The sequence below is a fragment of the Anolis sagrei genome, chromosome 3 (genome assembly GCF_037176765.1).
Source record: "Anolis sagrei isolate rAnoSag1 chromosome 3, rAnoSag1.mat, whole genome shotgun sequence".
Lineage (NCBI taxonomy): Eukaryota > Metazoa > Chordata > Lepidosauria > Squamata > Dactyloidae > Anolis > Anolis sagrei.
In genome coordinates, this window is record NC_090023.1 from 170,288,702 (window position 1) to 170,314,083 (window position 25,382).

The 25,382-nt window shown below is 43.6% G+C and overlaps 1 protein-coding gene across 2 annotated transcripts in view; it reads left to right on the top strand.

The window, feature by feature from the left end:
• MYPN (myopalladin) overlaps window positions 1-19,653 on the top strand; it is a 79,234-nt gene extending 59,581 nt beyond the window's left edge. For both annotated transcript variants that reach the window (XM_067465673.1, XM_060768913.2), the window contains 7 exons: window positions 258-407; window positions 1,815-1,897; window positions 2,241-2,367; window positions 5,122-5,329; window positions 7,942-8,107; window positions 9,742-9,875; window positions 12,584-19,653. In XM_067465673.1, the coding sequence (XP_067321774.1) occupies window positions 258-407; window positions 1,815-1,897; window positions 2,241-2,367; window positions 5,122-5,329; window positions 7,942-8,107; window positions 9,742-9,875; window positions 12,584-12,753 (1,038 nt within the window). In that variant the 3' untranslated portion in view covers window positions 12,754-19,653. The remainder of the gene's footprint in view (window positions 1-257; window positions 408-1,814; window positions 1,898-2,240; window positions 2,368-5,121; window positions 5,330-7,941; window positions 8,108-9,741; window positions 9,876-12,583) is intronic.
• Window positions 19,654-25,382: the final 5,729 nt, after the last annotated feature.

The following is a 25,382-nucleotide window of genomic DNA, read 5'->3' on the forward strand; positions in this document are numbered from 1 at the left end:
AAGCATCTGGTTGCCCACTGTGGGAACAGAATTTAGACCCAGAATCTAGGTCATGGACCTGATCCAACTTGGCTCTTTTTATGTTTATATGAATGAAAATTACATAGTACATTTGAATCTAGCCTAATCTTGTTTGCTAAGAAAGACATTCTAATCAGTCCAATGGGATTTTATTACTCCTAGGAAAGGACTCAAAGTATTGCAGCCTTGGCCACTACATGATGCATGCTAGCTCTCTTTCTTTACAATCTCTCCAGGTCTATTGGTTCAAGGATGGCAAGCAAATTTCAAAGAGAAATGAACATTTCCAGATGAGCAGAGAGGGTGATGGAACTTGCTCTTTACATATTGAAACAACTACAAATGATGACGATGGGAACTACACAATCATGGCTGCAAATCCACAGGTAGGGCTTTATATCTCATTTTTTAAAATTATGTTATTATTATTTATTTATTTCAAATATTTGTACCCCTGCCCTTCTCTAACCCGAAGGGGTATCAGGGCAGCTTACAGCCGACAACAATTCGATGCCCCCCCCCCCCCATATACAAACAGATAAAATAGCAGTTACAAAATAGGTAAAACATTAATTTAAATTGAAACCATTTAAAATAGTGCAAATTGAATTGGTTGGCCAAATCTAAATCTGAGTTCTACAATTAACAACTTAGTCCGAAACCTGTCCATAGTCCATTTACCATAGCATTGTCATCATTTATCAACCTACTATCCAAATGCCTGGTCCCATAGCCACGTTTTTAACTTTTTCCTGAAGGAAAGGAGGGAAGCAGTTGACCTAATTTCGCTGGGGAGCGAGTCCCACAGGCGGGGGGGCCGCCACCGAGAAGGTCCTGTCTCTCGTCCTCGCCAAGTGCGTTTGTGACAGAGGCGGGATCGAGAGCAGGGCATCCCCAGAAGATTGTAAGCTTCAAGGTGGGACGTAGGGGGAGATGCGTTTGGACAAGTAAGCTTGCCCGGAACCGTATAGGGCTTTATAGGTCAAAACCAGCACTTTGAATTGTGCTCGGAACTGGACTGGCAGCCAGTGGAGCTGACATAACAGAGGGGTGGTATGTTCCCTGTATGCTGCTCCAGTAAGTAATCTAGATGCCGCGCGTTGGACTAGTTGAAGTTTCCGAACAGTCTTCAAAGGCAACCCCACGTAGAGCACGTTGCAGTAATCTATTCGGGATATAACAAGAGCATGGACCACCGTGGCCAGATCAGATTTTTCCCCAACATGCAGGCTTTGAGAGATGTATGCAAAAACATATTTTGGAAAGGCAATTATCATTGATATACCATAACACAGTCTTGTCCAACCCATGACTCATGGGTCAGGCAGCTATTAATGCGGCTCAACATAAAATTGTAAACTTACTTCAAACATAAGATTTCTTTGGTGATATTTTTATTTATTTATTTTTAGTAACTCCAGAGTTCTCGGGCATGAACTTCGTAGACAACAATGGGACAGAATGGAATGATCCAGAAATACCAGAGTATTATACATAATTCACATTATGATTGCAAATGGTTCAGCCAGAAGAAACAAAAAAATGTTAAAATTAACTAATAAAATAAAGAGCAAAAGGGCTCTTTAGTTATCGTTGGCATTAGTGTATCTTATATGTGGCCCAAGACAATTCTTCTTCCAGTGAAGAAGGCTGAAGACTAGACAACTCTGCTCTAGTACATTTATGTCATGTTAAATTTCAAAAGATAACAGGAGAGGAGTGATTTAGCAATGAAGGGGGAGATACACATGATGAATAATGTAACTTAAATTTTTGTTTACTTTTTCTGGCAGGGAAGAATCAGCTGCTCTGGTCACTTGATGGTTCAGACTCCTCCATTGCGTGGTAGACTAACAACTGCTGTCCAGTCTCACAGGTAAACAAACAAATAACCAAGAATCTCCTTTTTGGTGGTTGCTACACTGATTGTGAGGGTTACCTGAGTATTCCTGGGAATGTGAACATTTTCTTAGTTCTTAAGTAGAACCTTATTTCTAAACTAGCTTTCTTCAATTGGTGCCTTCAGTGTGTTGGACTACAACTCGTCATCAGACTCAACTCATGATGTTCTAGTTCAACATGTCTCAAGAGAACGAGGCTGGAAAAAGTATTTGGAAGGAGTGAATCCAGGGCTCAATCTTACCTGAAGACCACATTATTTTCTACATGGGAATCTATCCAATTATCTTGCATCTTGTTCACATTTTATTTTACTGCAGGGGACGTTCCCGTATACCTGAAGGAGATAAAGAGCCCCTACAGGAGCGCTTTTTCCGGCCGTATTTTCTACAGGCACCTGGGGACATGGTTGCTCATGAAGGACGGCTTTGTAGGTTAGACTGCAAGGTTAGCTGGATTCCTTGACTCACCAAGTTGTGTTCATGTTTATCCCTCTTTCTTGAGAAAATGTGCCCCTCTTTCTATGAATTTATGATGGCTGGGTTGAGCTGATATGCCATTTATAGAAAAACCAGTGTGTGCTTTTTAACAATGCAGCTTTATGAAATGTACTTGTTCAAACCAAGAACACCATAAGCCTAGGGGGAGACCAAAGGCCATCTCCTTGACATAAGATGTTCCATAATCTGGCTGCTCTTGAATACTCAGACAAACGTATGACAGAATCAAAGAGTAGAAAGTAATTAAGTTCCCTGTGCCAGGTTTGAAAAATGTGACAGCATAATGTTTATCAAAAACCCATGTCTAAGCATAAAATTTATTTTATTTATTTACATTCCCCGCAGGAGATTCAGGGTGGATTACAATGTACATATACATGGCAAACATTCAATGCCATAGACACACAACATATATAGACAGACACCGAGGCAATTTAACATTACAGCTTTTCTTGAGGGTATTCTGGCCACTAGGGGAGCCATCTGTGACACTGATGACGTACTTCCTCATTCTTTGCATGCTTGCTGGAGATTTTTATGGCCTTGTAAATTAGTTAAATTTGCCTCTCCGCATAAGCGGTACCTACATTTCCTACTTTTGATACAGTGAGAGAACTTGAGACTCCGTGGCCACTTGCTGGGCTCATCCTCGACCGGTTCATCCTGCTGGACGCAGGGGCTGTCGATAGGCTCATAGCTGCAGCTAGACTGACCACTTGCTCCCTCGATCCGTGTCCCTCTTGGTTGGTGACATCCTGCTTGGAGGGATTACGCGACCCTCTGTTGAAGATTATAAACAGCTCCCTTGAGCAAGGAGTTTTTCCAGAGGGTTTAAAAGAGGCAGTAGTCTCTCCCCTGCTGAAGAAACCAGACTTAGATTGTTTGGTTCCCTCCAGTTACCGCTCAGTTTCGAATCTCTCGTTCCTGAGCAAGGTGATTGAGAGGGCAGCAGCGGAGCAGTTGCAGCAATTCCTAGACAACACAGCCGGACTAGATCCCTTCCAGTCCGTCTTCCGTGCGAGGCATGGGACAGAGACTGTGCTGGTCTCCATCACGGATCACCTTCGATGCCAACTTGACCAGGGCGGGTCAGCGCTGCTTGTGTTATTGGATCTCACAGCAGCATTTGATACAGTCGACCACAATCTTTTGACCACCGCCTTGCTGCTGTTGGAGTCAGGGGGACAGCTTTAAACTGGCTGCCCTCCTTTCTTCACAACCGTGGACAGCGAGTGGAGAGGGGAGGCCTGGTCTCTGAGAGGTCCCCTCTATCTTGTGGGGTTCCTCAGGGGGCCATTCTCTCCCCTCTGTTGTTTAACATCTATATGTGACCACTTGCTCAGCTGGTTCGAGGTTTTGGGCTTGAGTGTTATCAGTATGCCGATGACACTCAGCTGGTGCTGAAGATGGAAGGCCGACCGGACTCTGTACCCGATTGTTTCCATCAGTGCCTCGAGGCCATTACTGGATGGCTGCGTGCCAGCAGGTTGAGGGTGAATCCAGCAAAGACGGAGATCCTATGGCTGGGTCGACCGGGCAGTGGGGATATCCAGCTGCCTACCCTTGATGGCGAGGCGCTATGCCCGTCATCATTGGTAAAGAGTCTGGGAGTCCTTTTGGACCCTCTGCTGATGATGGAGGCCCAGGTCTCCACAGTTAGCAGAACCGCCTTTTTTCATCTGCGGCAGGCTAGACGACTGGCCCCCTACTTGTCCAGGGACAACCTAGCTACGGTGATTCAGGCCACAGTCATCTCAAGACTAGACTAGTGTAACGCCCTCTACATTGGCCTTCCTCTGTCGGTGATCCGGAAGCTCAAGTTGGTACAAAATGCAGCTGCTCGGCTTCTTGCGGGAATTCCGATAAGATGCCACATAACACCAATCTTACTACAGCTGCATTGGTTACCAATTGAGCACCGGATCACTTTCAAAGTGATGGTACTCACCTTTAAGGCCTTGCATGGTCTGGGGCCGATGTACCCTACCAACCCCAGAGATCCCTCCGTTCTGAGGACCAAGATGTATTGGAAGTCCCCAGTGTCAAGACCTTGTGTCTAACAGCAACCAGACGCAGAGCCTTCACAGCAGTGGCACCATCACTCTGGAATATTCTGCCACCTGAAGTCCGTGCCTTGCGGGCCTTACCAGCTTTCCGCAGGGCATGTAAGTCATATCTGTTTCGACAGGCTTTTAATGTTTGATATTGCTGTTTTTAAATTGTTTTAAATTGCTTTTAAATTTTGTTAGATTTTAGCCATTCTTGTAAGCTGCTCCGAGCCCCAGGGGGGTGGCGGCATATAAGTTCAAATAATAAATAAATAAATAAATAAAACTGCCTTTTATGCTGCAAAGGTCGATAGCAAGGTACACAAAATTGGTCGGAAGCTCACTCCAACCCAGGCTGGCTTCGAACTCATGACCTCATTTATTTGAACACAAAACTCATTTATGTTTCATATACATAGACTAGAGGTAATTTTATATAGTATTTTAAATCACTTCATGCATGAAACAGTTTGGGTACATTGAACCATGAGAAAGCAAAGACCTCGCTATCTCTGCTACCCATGTGGGCAATTTTGGATTTTTGGAATTCTAGATAAAGAATGCTCAACTTGTACAATCAGGAATAAATTAGCCAACTCCTCAATAGGACGGTCATGACATCATTTGCCTATAGCTCTTCTCTCATCTGTTAGGTAAGTGGCTTACCACCTCCGGAGCTGATGTGGCTTCTCAATGGCAGACCAGTATTACCAGATACCACTCACAAGATGCTGGTCAGAGAGACTGGAGTCCACTCACTACTCATTGACCCTCTCACACGCAATGATGCGGGGACTTACACCTGCATTGCCACTAATAAGACGGGGCAAAACTCATTCAGTCTGGAGCTTAGTGTTGTAGGTGAGTTTGGTTTGTATGTTTTAATGCAGGGGCCACATAATGAACTGTAATCTCATGGTTCTTGTCTTTTCACCTTTATTAATATATACTGTGCGTGTATATCATCTGTTATATCTTTATACTATGTTGAGAGTCATGTCAGTCTTAAGGAATCCTGGGATATGTAGTTTAATGAAGTACCTAGAATTCTCTGCTTGAGAGCTCTAGTGTAATTTCTCTAACCTAAGTACTAAGAGCTCTCCAGAAGATAATTTTGTATACTGCAGTAAGCAAAAATTAAATGGGTAAACCCATTGCAGTGGTATCAAACTACTTATTGAAGACTATCACACAAAGCTGGCAGTGGTCTGCCATCTCTCCATGACAAACCCATCCCCTGCTGTTGATGGGAAAACTTATCACTTTATGTGGTAATGTCTAGACCAGGGCTCCCCAAACTACAGCCCGCGGGTCACTTCCGGCCCACCAAGGGCACTTACCCAGCCCGCGAAAGAGGAGCACCTCCCCCCCACACAATGCCCCTCCCTGGCTGGCTCATGCTGAGGTGTGGTGCTCATCTGCATTTCTAAGTCGAAGAGCCAGCGTTGTCCGTAGACACCTCCAAGGTCATGTGGCCGGCATGACTGCATGGAGCGCCGGGGCAGCCTCCCTTGGCTGGCTCACGCTGCCCATCGGGCCCGATGGGCAGCGTGAGCCAGCCAAGGGCAGCTGCTCCGCATGGCCTGCTCATGCGTAAAGCACCTCGCGAGGTGCTTTACGCGAGAGTAGGCCGCGCAGTGCTGCTCCTCCCTTGGCAGGCTCACGCTGCCCATCGGGCCCGATGGGCAGCGTGAGCCAGCCAAGGGAGGCTGCCCCGGCGCTCCATGCAGTCATGCCGGCCACATGACCTTGGAGGTGTCTACGGACAACGCTGGCTCTTCGACTTAGAAATGCAGATGAGCACCACACCCAGAGTCAGACACGACTGGACTTCATGTCAGAGGAAAACCTTTAACTAGGAAAATTGTGGAAGATCCAGGGTGGGAGAAAGAACTCTTGTCTGTTGGAGGTAGGTATGAATGTTTCAATTGGCCACCTTGATTACCATTTCATAGCCTGACAGTTTTTAGGGAGAATCCTTTGTTGAGAGGTGATTAGCTGGCTCTGATTGTTTATTGTCTGGAGTTCCCCTGTGTTTGAGTGTTGTTCTTTATTTACAGTTATAATTTTAGAGTTTTTTTAATAGTGGTAGCCAGATTTTGTTCAGACTAGAAATAGGAAGATTTCCCATTCTCTGCTCCTGGAATTACTGCCTAAAGAGGGCTAGAAAGAACCCCCTCTAAGGGCCCTTCCACACAGCAAAATAAGATATGTGCAATGTGCATAGGAATTTTTTAGTTGATTTTTTTAAAAACTATAGTCCGGCCCTCCAACGGTCTGAGGGACAGTGAACTGGCCCACGGTTTAAAAAGTTTGAGGACCCCTGGTCTAGACTATAGGTTGGATAACATCTAAGGGCCTTATCAGACGGCCAGGGGTAAAGTGGGGACAGCAGGGAAAATCGTGCGATAGCAGAGGGAACCATCACGCTCTGTTCCTTACCATCAGTGTTCATCCTCTGCCTTCCCATAATGTTTTCCTGTCTGTCCCTGCTTCCTCTTCGACTCCTGTCGCCTTGTTCAGTGATGAGTCAGGTCTATACTTGACTCCTCCAGGCTCCACTCCCAGCATGGAGCCCCACAGAGTCCCTCTGGAAGTAGCCCTGCATCATGTGATGGGCTCCAGGGGACTCCGCGCCAACAGTGGAGAGAAACAGGGAGAAGACATTTCTCTTGCTACATTTGATGAGGCCCTATGTACATTGAGCAGCAGTCATAATTTATATAGACACTACTAGAATGCCCCATTGATAGGTATCTAGTTGAAAGAAAATTCTTATCATACAAATATATTTTGTTGCATGATACTCTAAGGTAGGGATGGTGTACCTGTGGCCTCTAGATGTGGCAAGCCGCCAAATCTCTTTCTCTTGGGCTTTATGAGAATCAGAATCCAACAACCTCTGGAGAGAGTTAATCATTTAGGCTCTGAGGCAAATCATGCAAATTTAGATGGTGTTGGGATGCAATGGGGAGGAATAATGGAAGATGGAGTCCAACAACATCTGAAGGAGATTGTATCTGAACATGAGGAAGAACTTCCTGACTGTGAGAGCCGTTCAGCAGTGGAACTCTCTGCACTCTTTTAAACAGAGGCTGGATGGCCATTTGTCAGGGGTGCTTTGAATACAATATTCCTGCTTCTTGGCAGGGGGTTGGACTGGATGGCCCATGAGGTTTCTTCCAACTCTATGATTCTATGATTCTAAGGTCTACAAGATTCCTATCCCTGATCTAACAAAATATGCCCCCTTCACAAAAAATGGCCTTTTCCAATCCTTTTCAACAGGGCTAAAAATGGTCGTGTTCCATCTTCTGATTTCAGCCATTTCCAACAAGGAAACACATTTTATATGTGTAGGCGAAATCCTGTCCCTACTCTTTTCAAGCTCTTTTCTGAACATTTGTTTTGATTTTCTTTGTTTCTAGTGGTAGAAAGCAACTTGCAACATAAGATATCTTTTCTTTTTTCAGCAAAGGAAGTAAGAAAGGCACCAGTAATACTGGAAAAGTTACAGAACAGTGGTGTGCCCGAAGGACATCCAGTCAGACTAGAATGCAGGGTGATTGGGATGCCACCTCCTGTCTTTTACTGGAAGAAGGACAATGAAACCATCCCTCCCAACAGAGAAAGGACAAGGTAGTTTCCCATGAAAATGGAATGATACACCTTCCTTTTATAGCCTAAAGCAGTGGTTCTCAATCTGTGAGTTCCCAGGTGTTTTGGCCCACAACTCCCAGAAATCTCAGCCAGTTTACCAGCTGTTAGGATTTCTGGGAGTTGAAGGCAAAAACATCTGGGGACCCACAGATTGAGAACCACTGGACTGAAGTGAAAGGAGGATTTTCTTGTTCAAAAGTTTGTTTTGCATAAGAAGACCTGAGGAATAACAGGCTTTTGCCCTATAATGAATTCCTTCTCATCTTTCAACTCCATTTGTATCTACTGTAACATGAAAATATAATATTGCAATAGGTACTCTGTATCCATGGGTTCTGCATCCCCCTATTCAGTCAACCACCGTTTGGGGAAAAAATGGGGGGAAATCCCAAAATTGCATTGGATGCAGCCCTGGCAATGGAAATGGAACCATAGTGCTTTAACTGTGTAGTGCAGTGGTTCTCAACCTTCCTAATGCTGCGACCCCTTAATACAGTTCCTCTTCTTATGGTGACCCCCAACCATAAAATTATTTTCATTGCTACTTCATAACTGTAATGTTATGCTACTGTTATGAAGCATAATATAAATATCTGAGATGTAGGATGTATTTTCATTCACTGGACCAAATTTGGCACAAATACCCGATATGCCCAAATTTGAATGCTGGTGGGGTTCAGGGAGATTGATTTTGTCATTTGGGAGTTGTAGTTGCTGGGATTTATAGTTCACCTACAATCAAAGAGCATTCTGAACTCCACCAAGGATGCAGTTGAACCAAACTTGACACAGAGAACTCCCATGACCAATAGAAAATACTGGATTTGGTGGGCATTGACCTTGAGTTTGGGAGTTGTAGTTCACTTACCTCGAGAGCACTGTTGACTCAAACAATGATGGATCTGGACCAAACTTGACACAAATATTCAATATGCCCAAATGTGAACACTGGTGGAGTTTGGGGAAAAATTGGACGTTGTAGTTGCTGGGATTTATAGTTCACCTACAATAAAAGGGCATTCTGAACCGCACCAATGATAGAATTGGACCAAATTTCCCACAGAGAACCCTCATAATCAACAGAAAATACCGTGTTTTCTGATGGTCTTTGGCAACCCCTCTGAGACCCCCCTTGCGACCACCCCAGGGGTCCCGACCCCCAGGTTGAGAAACACTAGTGTAGTGTGAATTTATACAGTGAGCATGTGCTATAAAAGCCAAATCCATTACATTCCTATTACTTATGATGATTTTTTAGACCTGAATGGAATGAAAGTCTGTAAAACACACCAGAGTTGCTGACAGCACCAATGTGGTTGCTGAGTGTACACAAAAAAACAAGGCTGAGAACACAGAATATAAGGTGCTGTCTTATAATAATGCAGACTATTCAGCATTGCTACCGATTGGCATCTCCCAGCAGAGCTGAGACAGCTTCCAGAGACTGAAAATGAAGCCCTCTGCATGTCCAGCATATGTTCTTCCATAGAAATGCAGCCACGCCCCACATTTTGTTTTGATGTGATTTTCTTTTAAGACTGTAATGTAACACTGGCCCGGGCTGTGTCAAACTTAACTGTAAATTATAAAGAGACCATTTGTTTTTGTTTTAGCATGCATCAAGATGCTACAGGCTATGTTTGCCTTTTGATCCAGCCTGCTAAAAAGGTGGACGCTGGTTGGTACACTTTGTCTGCAAAAAACGAAGTTGGCATTGTCTCCTGCACTGCTAGATTGGATATCTATGGTAAGTAGTCATGATTTAATCAGAGGTACACAACATTTTTATAGTCAGTGTGGTGTAGTGGTTTGACCATAGAACTACAATTCTGGAGATCAGGTTCTGAACTCCGACTTGGCCATGGAAACACATTGGGGTTGGTCATTGCATAGTTGATAAAGAATTATCACCTCAACAACCACAAAGTAGATTACAATAGGATTTAATAATAATAATAATAATAATAATACTTTATTTATACCCCGCTACCATCTCCCCAAGGGACTCGGTGCGGCTTACATGAGGCCGAGCCCACAATACATCAGCAAAAACAACAACAGCAATACAAAACAATATTGTAACTCACTAACAAGATACCAGCAAGACACACAATCTTCAGTTTAGGATTATCTCATTTGGACATCAATGTGAAAATGTCCTGTGTCCTTCAAGTGGAGTAACTTGGGAATACAAGTGTGCCCTCCGGATGTGTGGTGGTTCGGTTCTGGGGTGCCATGCTCAAAGCAAAAAAGCAGATGGCTATTTTCCCATATTACACTGACAAACACACATGTTGGTGTTTCAAATGTTAGATCTGTTTCTGGGTATATTTGACCTGAAAATTCCATAAATGGTACCAGTTTTTCCCTATCAGCTCTAATTTTTGAGCTACAGAACATACCCATATTTATTCGAGTCTAATGCTCCATCGAATCTAATGCACACCTCTATTTTCAAAACCCTGAAGCCAAAAAAAGTATTTGCTGGCAAATGTAATGCACAGCAGCAAAAGATGTATTCTTTTTAATGCATCCATTACAGTTGCTGCCTGCTTATAATTCTTTTTTTTAAACAATTGTGTTGGGACACCAAAACTTTAAACAGTAGAAAACAAACCTTTGGGTGTATCTATACTTTAGAATGAATCTCCTTTAATTGCCGTTGTTCAGTGCTATGTGGGCTCCTCTGCCAAAGAGTACTGATGCCTCATCAAACTACAAATCCCAGGATTGCATAGCATTGAGCTATGACAAGTAAATTACATATCACATCCCTCAAATAGAAGCTTTAGGTCAGGGGTCCTCAAACTTTTTAAACAGAGGGCCAGATCAGAGTCCCTCAAACTGTTGGAGGGCCGGATTATAATTTGAAAAAAAATGAATTAATTCCTATGCACATATCTTATTTGTGGTGCAAAACCACTTAAAAACAATACAATAATTAAAATGAAGAACAATTTTAGCAAATACAAACTTATTAGTATTTCAATGGGAAGTGCGGGCCTTCTTTTGGCTGATGAGATAGGATTGTTGTGGTTGTTGTGTGCTTTCAAGTCATTTCAGACTTAGGTTGACCCTGAGCGAGGGCCGGGTAAAAGACCTTGAAGGGCCGCACCAGGCCCGCGGGCCTTAGTTTGAGGACCCCTGCTTTAGGTGCTCCTGAAACAGCTTCCCTTATTGCTTTAGCTCAGCACTAAGCTTATCTATTAAGCGAATAAAATGTGGATCCCAAATTTGGCAAGATAATCTAGCCATCTACCAGTTGCCATCTGCTCACCTGCAGAAAATAATGATAACCATATAATATAATATAATATAATATAATATAATAATAACTTTGTCAAAGGCTTTCATGGCCAGAATCACTGGGTTGTTATAGGTTTTTTTCGGGCTATATGGCCATGTTCTAGAAACATTCTCTCCTGACGTTTCGCCTGCATCTATGGCAAGCATCCTCAAAGGTTGTGAGGTCTGTTGGAACTAGGAAAAGGGGGTTTATATATATGTGGAATGACCAGGGTGAGACAAAGGACTCTTGTCTGCTGGAGCTAGGTACATCTGGCGGGATGAGAGACAGGGCCTTCTCAGTGATGGCCCCTCGGCTGTGGAACACCCTTCCTACAGAAATTAGATTGGCCCCCTCCCTATTAACATTTCGGAGGAAAGTGAAGACCTGGTTATTTGAGCAGGCATTTGAATAGGCAGTGTAATGAATATCAGAATATGGAACAACGGATGATGAGATTGGATCTTGATTCTACCTATGAGACGCTAATGAGATGTTATAGTTATGTTTAATTGATTGTTTATGATGTCATTGTTTTTATGATGTTGAACATTGAATTTTGGTATTGTTAACCGCTTTGAGTCGCCCAAGGGCAGAGAAAAGCAGTATATAAATGAAGTAAATGAAGTAAACAAGCAAATAAATAAATAAAACAGATGCTATCTATCCAATGCAGTTTTCTGAATCAGTGTACCAAATAACCCCAGGGACAGGCCTATAAGCCAAGACACCAAGAAATATTGTTTGTTGTTGGGCTGTGTTGTTAAATGGTGGTGGCATGCATGCATCCATGTCATCCCCTTTTAGGTACAACAATGTGCAATTAGGTTCTTGTGGGTTTTTTCGGACTATAGAGCCATGTTCTAGAGGTATTTCTCCTGACGTTTCGCCTGCATCTATGGCAAGCATCCTCAGAGGTAGTGAGGTCAGTATAACATCGTGAATTAAACGTGAATTAAATGTGCAATTGTTTGAAACCCAGATCCAGAACTCATGGATCCGGAGGACCCACTGTAACTTACCTGCCCTTTGAGCCCCAATTAATTTTATTCCAGGGCACTTTAAAAAAATCACTAACTCTTCTGTTTCAGTTGTTGGACTAGAAGTAGACATTTCTCCGATTGTTAAGATGTTTGAGATTTTTGTCTTGTGTTCATGTTTTGTCTCAGCTCAGTGGCATCAACAGATTCCTCAGCCAATAAAGATCCGCCCTGGTGGCACCCGATACGCGAGCCTCAGCGGGCAAGGACTCGACATTTTTTCTGCTTTCTCTCCTGTTGAGACTCCTGTGAGGTTTTCATCACCGCCCCAGCCGGTGGTAGAAAGTGAAGAACTTTAAAAAGCGGAGGGGAAACCACCTCTGGTTCCGATCCTACCTGCAAAAAGAAATTATAAAGCAATGCCAGAACTGTGAACAAGAATGGAAAGTACAAGCCAGGAGACTCAAGGTTTACAAGCAACATGTATTTGTAAAGTAACTGTAAAGTTGCTGAAATGCAAGACCTTAGTTCATCCTGATACTATGGGGTCATTGTGGTATAGAATGCACTGCAGGAAGTCCCATATGCTATGTTGCTTTTTTCCATGTGTTATGAAGGAAAGTGACCTAGTTTCCAAAGGTTAAGAGAAAATGCCATACCAAAGCTTATCACTTGGATTTTTAAACTCCTACTCCATTTTAAACAGGCAATGCTATAAATTTTGAGTGTTCAAGAACCAACAGAAATACTGACACTGTGATAATTGGAAAAATGTAAATCACATAACTTTGAATATCATCTTTTAATAATGACTGGTCATCACTAAGCACTAATCAATGCTAGAAAAATAAATGCTAGAAGATCTGTTTAATAGAAATAGATACAATAAGAGATCAGACAAAACCGAAATTAGAACTTCCTATACAGTAGGTTTTTTTAAAGTGTGAATGTATATTTCATGAATTGCCTACTCATGGTGCATTGAATCCTTTTGTAAGGCACCATGCATATCTTTTGAAAGTAACCATGTGCAATTGAGGCAGCAATCCCATGCTCACTTTCCTAGTAGTAAGCCGTAGTGAGCTCAGTGAGACTTACATCCATGTAGACTGCATGGGATTGTGCTATAAACAACTTCTAACCCACAAAACATCTATTATGTAGACATCTCAGTTATCATTTCTATATACATTTTTGAAGTGTGCTTACTTGTTCTTTTTCCATTTTAGGAATTTGCTGTTTTGACCCAACAAATAGCATACATGTTATTTTTGTTTTATCAGCTCAAGGATATTAATTTCTTTCTCAGCCAGATAATTGTGTGTGTGTGTGTGTATTCTATACACACATGCACACTCTATCCAATGCTCACCCTCTTTTCAGATGGGTATATAACAGTGCCACTTTTTCATAATTGAGTCTTGATAATTGTATGTGTGTGTGTGTATATACACACACACACTATATACACACACACTCTATCCAATGCTCATCCTCTTGTCAGATGGGTATATAACAGTGCCACTTTTTCATAATTGAGTCTTGATAATTTTGTGTGTGTGTGTGTGTGTGTGTGTGTGTGTATATGTATATATATATACACACACACACACACACTATCCAATGCTCACCCTCTTTTCAGATGGGTATATAACAGTGCCACTTTTCATAATTGAGTCTTGATAATTGTGTGTGTGTGTATGTGATATTACACACACACACTATCCAATGCTCACCCTCTTTTCAGATGGGTATATAACAGTGCCACTTTTTCATAATTGAGTCTTGATAATTGTGTGTGTGTGTGTGTATGCACACACACTATACACACACACACTATCCAATGCTCACCCTCTTTTCAAATGGGTATATAACAGTGCCACTTTTCATAATTGAGTCTTGATAATTGTGTGTATATACTATACACACACACGCGCGCGCACACTATCCAATGCTCACCCTCTTTTCAGATGGTTATATAACAGTGCCACTTTTTCATAATTGAGTCTTGATAATTGTGTGTGTGTGTGTATGTATGCACACACACTGTACACACACACTCTATCCAATGCTCACCCTCTTTTCAGATGGGTATATATATAACAGTGCCACCTTTACATAATTGAGTTCTGATAATTGTGTGTGTGTGTGTATGTATGCACACACACTATACACACACACACTATCCAATGCTCACCCTCTTTTCAGATAGGTATATAACAGTGCCACTTTTTCATAATTGAGACTTATTTCTATCAAACCCATCCTGGTTCCCATTCATCCCAATTTGAAATTCTTCAAAATGCTTCACTTTCCTTTCCCCCTCCCCCATTGATACATTGATATACTCTCTGATATACTGATATATTACATTGAGAAAGAGAGAGAACATGCACACTTTAAAGTAATTAGTTGCCTTAATTTCTTAATTCCATAACTAAGGGATAACTAAGGCTGGATCTACACTGCCATATAATCCATTTTCTGAATCCAGATGATTGGCATCTACACTACCATATAATCCACTTCAAAGCAGATAATCTGGAATTAGAGACTGGATCATATGGCAGTGTAAATGGGACCTCAACTGGATGACAATGTAATGAGGGATAATGTCATTCCTTTACTTTGGTGTAACCCTATCTTTGATAGTCATCAAGTATGGCATCGCTAAAGGGTAGAAGATGAGTATCACATGGTTCAAGCTTTGGCTTGTGCTGTGCTTTATGCTGATACCACTGGTTCTTTTGTGGGCAGGCGTGTAGCGGGGGGGGGGGGGGGGGGCTTGAGCAGCTTCAGCCCCCCCCCCCCCGAAATTCTCATGGTGGTTCGCGAAAAGGCCTTACTGGTGCATTATTTAAACTATTATGTTTATTCATATCATGATCTGATCACCATACTCAATATATCCCATATGCATGGGGGTATTGGGATAACGATACAAAAGGTTTGCTAGGCTAGGCCCTCTTTCACTCAGACTCAGACCCCCCCCCCCCCACAAACAAACTCAGCCCCCCCACCCCCCACCCGAATCGAAATTCTGGCTACGGGCCTTCTTGTGGGTATTATGGTGATGAAGAGATAGGAGAAGCGTATATATTTTGTACTACAGGTCACTGGCTTGTAGAAAACAGTTTTTTTTAAAAAAAATGTTCGTTCTGATTAATGGGAAAACAAAGAACTACTTTTTAAAAGGATTAGAAATATAACAGTAAATAACAAACTATAAAAAGGCTTTAGACAGTATAATAAACTATAACTTTCATAGCTCTTTATATACAGAGAAGGTAGTAATACATGAAAATTCAGTGCACTAAAGAAAGAAAACATTAGCCCTGTGTAATAAAATGTATTGTGGTTTCATTTGAATATTGTTTCTACTTGGCAATTCTGTATTGACAATCCTAGGGCAAGGCTTTAAGCACTTGGCTAAAAAGCAAAGGGAATGTTATTAACTAACTGTAAAATGAAGTTAAGAAAAGGTATTTTGGGGGGAAAGATTTTTTACTAACACATCTACCTAACCTTTCTTGTAGTTTGAAGCCATTGTTCCGTGTCCTAGTCTCCAGGGTAGCAGAAAACAAGTTCGCTCCCTCCTCCCTATGACGTCCTCTCACGTATTTATACATGGCTATCATGTCTCCTCTCAGCCTTTTCTTCTTCAGGCTAAACATGCCCAGCTCTTTAAGCTGCTCCTCATATGGCTTGTTCTCCAGACCCCTGATCATTTTAGTCACCCTCCTCTGGACACGTTCCAGCTTGTCAATATCTCTCTTCAATTGTGGTGCCCAGAATGGACACAGTATTCCAGGTGTGGTCTAACCAAGGCAGAATAGAGGGGTAGCATGACTTCCCTGGATCTAGACACTATACTCCTATTGATGCAGGCCAAAATCCCATTGGTTTTTTTTGCCACCACATCACATGTTGGCTCATGTTTAACTTGTTATCCACGAGGACCCCAATATCTTTTTCATAAGTACTGCTCTCGAGCCAGGCGCCCCCCCCCCCATTCTGTGTCTTTGCATTTCATTTTTTCTGCCTAAGTGGAGTATCTTGCATTTGTCCCCGTTGAACTTCATTTTGTTAGTTTTGGCCCATCTCTCTAATCTGTCAAGATCGTTTTGAATCCTGCTCCTGCTCTTCTGGAGTATTGGCTATCCCAACCAATTTGGTGTCATCTGCAAACTTGATGATCATGCCTTCTAACCCTTCATCTAAGTCATTAATAAAGATGTTGAACAGGTCCAGGATGAAATCCCAAATGGTTAGGTATGCAGTCATGTACTGTGAAATTCTATAAAACCATATCCTCAAGGATATATCTAAATAGGTAGGGCCCTATATTGATTGCCCATCAACAAACAGTAGATGTGAGTCTAATGGATCATAACTTCCCATTCAAGGACAGGTTGATCACAAGACCTTTGCATGTCAACAGGCGTCACTCATTTTAGACTGTTAATAAGGAAATCCACTTCCATTTCAACTTCTGCAATGGCTGTAGCTAAGGGCAAGTGGAATAGAGGGAGGTAATAGTAGTAGTAGTAGTAGTAGTAATAATAATTAGGTTCTTGTGGGGTTTTTCGGGCTATAGGACCATGTTCTAGAGGCATTTCTCCTGACGTTTCGCCTGCATCTATGGCAAGCATCCTCACTACTTCTGAGGATGCTTGCCATAGATGCAGGCGAAACGTCAGGAGAAATGCCTCTAGAACATGGCCCTATAGCCCGAAAAAACCCACAAGAACCTAGTGATTCCAGCCATGAAAGCCTTCGACAATAATAATAATAATAATAATAATAATAATAATAATAATAATAATAATAATACTTTATTTATATACCACACTGTCTCCCCAGGGTGACTCAGGGCGGTTTCCAAGCAACAAAATCAAAACATACAGAGTCACAACATGAACAAAAAATAACAGTAACAGCAACATAAGCATGGAATTACCCAACAACACATAAATATTAAAAGAAAAAAAATCCTGTCTGCAAGTAATGTTACTGTTATTGCTTATTGAATAGTTCTGGCCCCACAACATAACAGATAAATGCATCAAATTCTACTTACGCTAAATCACCTACATCTAATTGCCATCAGTCACTGGTCCATGTCTGAAGAGGAAACTATTTTGGAATTGTCAGCAACTCAGTTGTTTGTGTCATTATTCAGCAACATTTGGAAATTTACTGGAATAGGAATCCATTTCAACTCAGGATATTACAGTTCTGTGCTTTTTTATTATCATGACTGACTTGCTTGTGCTGAATATGCCTAAAGGGCTCTTCAGTTATGAGTTTTATTAATGGAGCAGATAACTTTATGTGAAAAATACTGCTGAAAGACAAGACAGTTTTGCTGCCAGAGTTTTCTTCTGCATTCAATTGTGCAGTTTCTTCTATTTCATTTCAGTCAACCAAAAGGATCTAGACTTATTTGATATAGCAAAAAATTCATTAGCCTCGTACAGTAAAAAGTTTCAAAAGTTCAGAAGGTTAATGTTAACAAAAGGATTCAATTGACTGTTAAGTTTTCACTTAAGATGTAATAAGACTTGCTCAACAAACATGCAGCACAGATATTCAACAAAAGAGAATACCCCTGAAATCTATATAAATAAAAATGTAATATTCATTTGTGGGATTAACAGAACTCAAAAACCAGTGGGCCAATTGACACCAAATTTGGACAGTATACATACCCATTGTATGTCCTTCACTCAAAAAAATTTGATTTTGTCATTTGGGAGTTGTAGTTGCTGGGATTTATAGTACACCTACAATCAAAGAGCATTCTGAACTCCACCAATTATGACATTGAACCAAACGTGGCACACAGGACTCCCATGACCAACAGAAAGCACTAGAAGGGTTTGGTGGGCATTGACCTTGAGTTGGGAATTGTAGCTCACCTACATCCAGAGAGCACTATAGACTCAAACAATGATGGATCTGGACCAAACTTGGCACAAATATTCCATATGCCCAAATATGAACACAGATGGAGTTTGGGGGAAATAGACCTTGACATTTGGGATTTGTAGTTACTGGTATTTATAGTACACCTACAATCAAAGAGGAGCCCCCAGTGGCGTAGTGGGTTAAAGCACTGAGCTGCTGAGCTTGTTGATCGAAAGGTCGCAGGTTCGATTCCAGGGAGCGGCGTGAGCTTCCGCTGTCAGCCCTAGCTTCTGCCAACCTAGCAGTTCGAAAACATGCAAATGTGAGTAGATCAATAGGTACCGCTCCGGCGGGAAGGTAACAGCGCTCCATGCAGTCATGCCGGCCACATGACCTTGGAGGTGTCTACGGACAACGCTGGCTCTTCGGCTTAGAAATGGAGATGAGCACCACACCCCAGAGTCAGACATGACTGGACTTAATGTCAGGGGACTACCTTTACCTTTACCTACAATCAAAGAGCATTCTGAACCCCACCAACAACAGAATTGGGGCAAAGTTCCCACACAGAACCCCCATGACCAACAGAAAATACTTAAGGCCATCCAGTCCAATTCTCTTCACCTGGGCAAGAAAATGTAATCAGAGTCCTCCTGACAAAGAGCCATTTTACTAAGCCATTTATATAGTGAGGCTTGGGTATTCATGAATTTTGGTGTACACAGGGGTCCTGGAACCAAATGCCAGCAGATACTGAGGGCTCATTATATATGTGATACTCACCACTGTAACACCAGAAACAACACACCATGGATGTATGGTAATGAATGCTTTTAATTTCACCGACCCAGAGGCCCTTCTTGGGACATAGAGCACTGACATACCGATATTTGTGAACTGGAAATATTTATTTGAACAAAGGCTAGCTTCAAAATATAATTTTAAGAAATGTGATGTATAGTAAAGAAATGTACTTATCTGGCTGCTTTGAAACACAGTTGTCTGAAAAAGGGAATCACATACCTTCTGGAAGCAGTAACTGAATTAATAACAAGGATAACAAGGATACATGAATGTGTTGTTGTAGCTGTTAAATGCAATAATGCATGAGTCAGTGACCTTATATTCTACAGTATAAAATTATTTTTCCATTGAAATGGGTTGTTAAAAATTATGATGATATATGAAGTTGCATACTTTCAATAGGTATACAACTTCCATAGGGGTTGGGGGGGGGGGATAAACAGTACAATTTATAAGTATGTTTTAAATGCTTAAAAGGGAAATGTTGGGCTGTTCAGCAAATGAATTTTCTCTTGTCTGTTCAATAAAGCTTCAGAGTTGCATTATGTAGGTATCTATTTGACTGTGTATCCTCAGGTCCCTGTTAAGAGAAATGTGTCAAGGTTTCCGTCAGATATGTCATTGAGACCAGAGTGAATGACTGGAATATCAGAAGAATATTTGTGTAAAATCTGCACCAAGAATTTAAGCCCCTCCCTGAGCAGCAAGGCAGATCCCAGCATCAAAAATGGTATCTGCACCCAGACATAATCCTCTTTCCATATCAGAAAGTGCATGTGCAGCAAACTAGCAGTGCATCTGAATGCATGACACCCTCATGTGACTTGGATGGGAATTTGCATTTGACTGGCTGCCTCATCTGATGTGGCACTTAGGCCTCTTCTACACTGCCATATGAAATCTAGATTATCTGCTTTGATTATCTAGCTCAGGGGTCCTCAAACTAAGGCCCATGGGCCGGATACGGCCCTCCAAGGTCATTTACTCAGCCCTCGCTCAGGGTTAACCTAAGTCTAAAATTACTTGAAAGCACACAACAGCAACAATAACCCTATCTCGTCAGCCAAAAGCAGGCCCACATTTTCCATTGGGCCTGCTTTTGGCTGACGACATAGGATTATTGTTGTTGTTGTTGTGTGCTTTCAAGTCGTTTTAGACTGAATCTATATAAATAAAAATGTAATGTTCATTTGTGCTATTCACAGAACTCAAAAACCCCTGGAGTAATTGACACCAAATTTGGACACAAGACACCTAACAACCCAATGTATGTTCTCCACTCAAAAAAACCACAAAAACAAAAAGCAGAAAGGACTTCTGAACTACATGTTCACAAAGGAGAAACTGCATTGCCCACAAAGAGATCCATGGCCACGCTCCCTCCTCCTCGCGAGGAAACGGCCGGCCGGCCGTTAAAGCATGAGGAGCCAGGCGTGCGTGCATGGCCACACACACACACAACTGAGAATGCGCACCATGGGAGTGGAGGTGGAGGCTTGTGCGAGGAAGGCCGGCGGGTGGGGAAGGGACTTTAGGAGGCTACCCACTGTCCTCCTCCACTTCCTCTCCTTCCTCATCTGAAACCGCACCACCACCACTTTAAGAGTGAGGAAGAAGAGGAGGAAGATGGTGGATGGGCTCCTAAGTCCCTCCTTTGCCAGAAGAAGCAGCAGCCCTCTCCTCTTTGCTGCCCCCCCCTCCCTTTCATCACCTCCTCTTCCTCCAAAATGCCCCGAAGCAGCAGGCAGGAGGGAGGGAGGAGAGGAGAGAGACTGTTGCCTTCTTCGCCAACTCTTCCTTGCCTCCCTCCCTTCACTGCAGGAAGGAGGAAAGAAAGAAAGAGGCAGAAACCAGTTTTATTTTTGAATTCTCCCATTCCTCTGCATTCCTGCTCCCTTCTTCCTCCTCCAACTCCTTTTTTCTTTCCTCCTTCTCCTTCTCTCTCATTTCTGTAGATCTGTCTCCAGCAACATGAGCACACATTTATCTATCTCTCTCTCTCTCTCCCTCCCTCCCTCTTCCTTTCCTTCCCCCCTTCCTTCCTGTCCCTCCCTCCTTCCTTTCCTTCTTTCCCTCCTTCCCTTCCATCCTGTCCCTCCTTCCTTCTTCCTTTCCTTTCATTCTTTTCCTGCCACCCTCCCTTCCTTTCCTCCTCCTTTCCCTTTGTTCATTTCCTTCCCCTTCATTTCCTTCCCTCCCTCCTTTCTTCACCCCCTCCTTCCTTTTCTTCCTTCCTTCCTTCTTCCTTCCTTTTTCCTTCCTTCCTGTCCCTCCTTCTTTCCTTTCCTTCTTTCCCTCTTTCCCTCCCTCCCTTTCCCTTCCTTCCCTTCTTTCTATGTAAGATATAAATACAATATTTTACATATTGTTATATACATTACTATATAATATGTTACTATTATATATTAGTATATAATACAAATTAAAAAGACAGAATAGAGTTGGAAGGGACTTTCAAGAAGTAATGAGAGGGAAAGAGGGAAGGAATGAAGAAGGGAAAGGGGGAAGGAGAGAGGAAAAGAAGGAGGGAAAGAAAAAAAAGGGAGAGAAACAAGGAAGGAGAGAAAGAAATAAAAAAGTGAAAGGGAAAGAAGAAAGGATGTAACCAAAGAGCAAAGAAATGGAGGAAAGAAACAGGTAGAGATGGAAGAAAAAAGAAGATAAATAGGAAGGGAAAGAAGTAGAGGAAAGGAAGGAGAGAAAGAGGGAGGGAAGGTTGACCACAGCAACGCGTGGCGGGTACAGCTAGTCTATATAAATAAAAAATGTAATGTTTGTTTGTGGGATTAACATAACTCAAAAATCACTGGACGAATTACTGCCAAATTTGGCCACAAGACACCTACTAACCCAAGGAGTGACCATCACTCAAAAAATGATTTTGTCTTTTGGGAGTTGTAGTTGCTGGGATTCACCTACAATCAAAGAGCATTCAGAACTCTTCCAATGATGGAATTGAACGAAACTTGGCACACAGGACTCTCATGACCAACCAAAAATACTAGAATGGTTTGGTAGGCATTTACCTTGAGTGTGAGAGTTGTAGTTCACCTACATCCAGAGAGCACTGTGGACTCAAACAATGATGGATCTGGACCAGACTTGGCATGAATGTTCCATATGCCCAAATATGAACAGAGATGAAGTATGGGGGGAAATAGACCTTGACATTTGGGAGTTGTAGTTACTAGAATTTATAGTTCACCTACAATCAAAGAGCATTCTGAACCCCACCAGCGATAGAATTGGGCCAAACCTCCCACACAGAACCTTGATGACCAACAGAAAATTACAAATATTATAAACCAACACTTTCTCATTACTTTTATTTTCCAGATCACCAGACTGGGCCACAGCAACACGTGGCAAGGGACGGCTAGTCTATATAAATAAAAATATAATGTTCATTTGTGGGATTAACATAACTCAAAAACCACTGGACGAATTGAGACCAAATTTGGACACAACACATCTATCAGGCCAACGAGTGACCATCACTCATAAAAACACAGCGGAAGGGACTTAAAAAGCCAAAAAACAAAAAATACATTGCAACGCATGTGCAAAACCACATATGTACACAAACACATATATACACATATACACAAATCAGCGGTGGCCGGGAGAGCTTTCGCACAATTAAAACTTGTGCGCCAGCTGCGCCCGTACCTTGGGAAGTCTGATCTGGCCACGGTGGTCCACGCTCTTGTCACATCCCGGTTGGATTACTGCAACGCACTCTACGTGGGGTTGCCTTTGAAGACTGCTCGGAAACTTCAACTAGTCCAGCGAGAAGCAGCCAGATTGCTCACCGGAGCGGCGTACAGGGAGCATACCACCCCCCTGTTGCGCCAGCTCCACTGGCTGCCGATCCAATTCCGAGCACAATTCAAAGTGCTGGTTTTGACCTATAAAACCCTATACGGCCCAGTGTATTTGTCCGAACGAATCTCCCTCTACATCCCACCTCGAAGCTTAAGATCTTCTGGGGAGGCCCTGCTCTCGACCCTGCCACTCTCACAAGTGAGGTTGGCGGGGACGAGGAGCAGGGCCTTCTCAGTGGTGGCCCCCCACCTGTGGAACTCACTCCCCGGGGAGATTAGATTGGCGAACTCCCTCCTGGCATTCAGGAAACAATTGAAGACCTGGGTCTGGGACCAAGCCTTTGGACACACTGGCAGCTAAATTAAGGATCTGACGACAGACAAGGACAAATGAAATGGAATGAAATGGATATATGGACTCTGAACCCGAGCATGAGATTGTTTTAATATTTTATTATGTACTGATGTTTTAACTTTAACTGTTGAATTGCTTTTGTTGTATTTGTATTTTTGTCATTTGATTTAGGCATTTAATTCTGCCTTCTCTGTAAGCCGCCCTGAGTGTCCCCCCCCCCCCCCGGGGTGAGAAGGGCGGGGTATAAGTAAGTGAAATAAATAATAAATAAATAAATATATACACACATATATGCACACACAAAACACATACACAGAAAGGGGGAAGGAAGGATGGAGAGAAAGAGGGAAAGAAGGAGAGAAGGAAGGAAGGAAGGAAAGGTAAAGAAGGAAGGAGAAAAGGAAATAAAAAAAGGGAAAGAGGGAAGGAAGGAAAGAAGAAACGAAAGAGAGAAAGAGGGAGGGAAGGAAGGAAGGAAAGAGACAAGGAAGGATGGAACCAAAGAGAAAAGGAAGCGAGAAAAGAAACAGGTAGAGAAGGAAGAAAAAAGAAGGGAAAAAAGAGGGAAGGAAGGAAAGAGGGAGAGAATGAAGGAGAGAAATAAAGGAGAGAAAGAGGGAGGGAAGTCTGGCCACAGCAAAATGTGGCGGGTACAGCTAGTCTATATAAATAAAAATGTAATGTTCGTTTGTGGGATTAACATAACTCAAAAACCACTGGGTGAATTGACACCAAATTTGGACACAATACACCTCTCAGGCCAGCGAGTTACCATCTCTCATAAAAACACTGAAAAACGCAGAAGAGACTTAAAAAGCCAAAAAATAAAAATACATTATAATACATGCACAAAACCACATATATAGAGATATACACAAAACATATATACACAGACTGGGCCACAGCAACGTGTGGCAGGGGACAGCTAGTACACAATAAAATCAGTACCACTGATGTTGGCTACCTCTTTCCAGCAGTGAGAATCAGGTGGATCTCCAGGTGTTGTTGGAGTGCAGTTTCCAATATTCCTCTCTGCCAGCTACATGAGCTGGAGTGATGGGAGTTGCAATTCAACAATATCTAGAGCAGCGGTTCTCAACCTGGGGGTCGCGACCCAAGGGGGGTCGCTGGGCCATTTTCGGGGGGTCGCGAAGCCGCCTCGGTTGCCCCCCCCCCCCAATGGCTTCCGGCTCCTGTGTGAACCAAACAGCCGCGGCCATGGAGGAGGCCTTCCCCGCTCGCCTCCTGCGCCCTCCGGTTTCGGAGGACGCCAGAGGCGACTGGGAGGCCCCCTCCATGGTTGCAGCCATGGACGAGGCCTTCCCCGCTCGCCTCCCGCGCCCTCCGGCTTCGGAGGACGCCAGAGGCGACTGGGAGGCCCCCTCCATGGTTGCAGCCATGGACGAGGCCTTCCCCGCTCGCCTCCCGCGCCCTCCGGCTTCGGAGGACGCCAGAGGCGACTGGGAGGCCCCCTCCATGGCTGCAGCCATGGAGGAGGCCTTCCCCGCTCGCCTCATGCGCCCTCAGGCTTCGGAGGACGCCAGAGGCGACTGGAAGCCCCCTCCATGGTTGCAGCCATGGACGAGGCCTTCCCCGCTCGCCTCCTGCGCCCTCCGGCTTCAGAGGACGCCAGAGGCGACTGGAGGCCCCCTCCATGGTTGCAGCCATGGACGAGGCCTTCCCCGCTCGCCTCCTGCGCCCTCCCGCTTCGGAGGACGCCAGAGGCGACTGGGAGGCCCCCTCCATGGCTGCAGCCATGGAGGAGGCCTTCCCCGCTCGCCTCATGCGCCCTCAGGCTTCGGAGGACGCCAGAGGCGACTGGAGGCCCCCTCCATGGCTGCAGCCATAGATGAGGCCTTCCCCGCTCGCCTCATGCGCCCTCCGGCTTCAGAGGACGCCAGAGGCGACTGGAGGCCCCCTCCATGGTTGCAGCCATGGACGAGGCCTTCCCCGCTCGCCTCCCGCGCCCTCCAGCTTCGGAGGACGCCAGAGGCGACTGGGAGGCCCCCTCCATGGCTGCAGCCATGGACGAGGCCTTCCCCGCTCGCCTCCCGCGCCCTCCAGCTTCGGAGGACGCCAGAGGCGACTGGGAGGC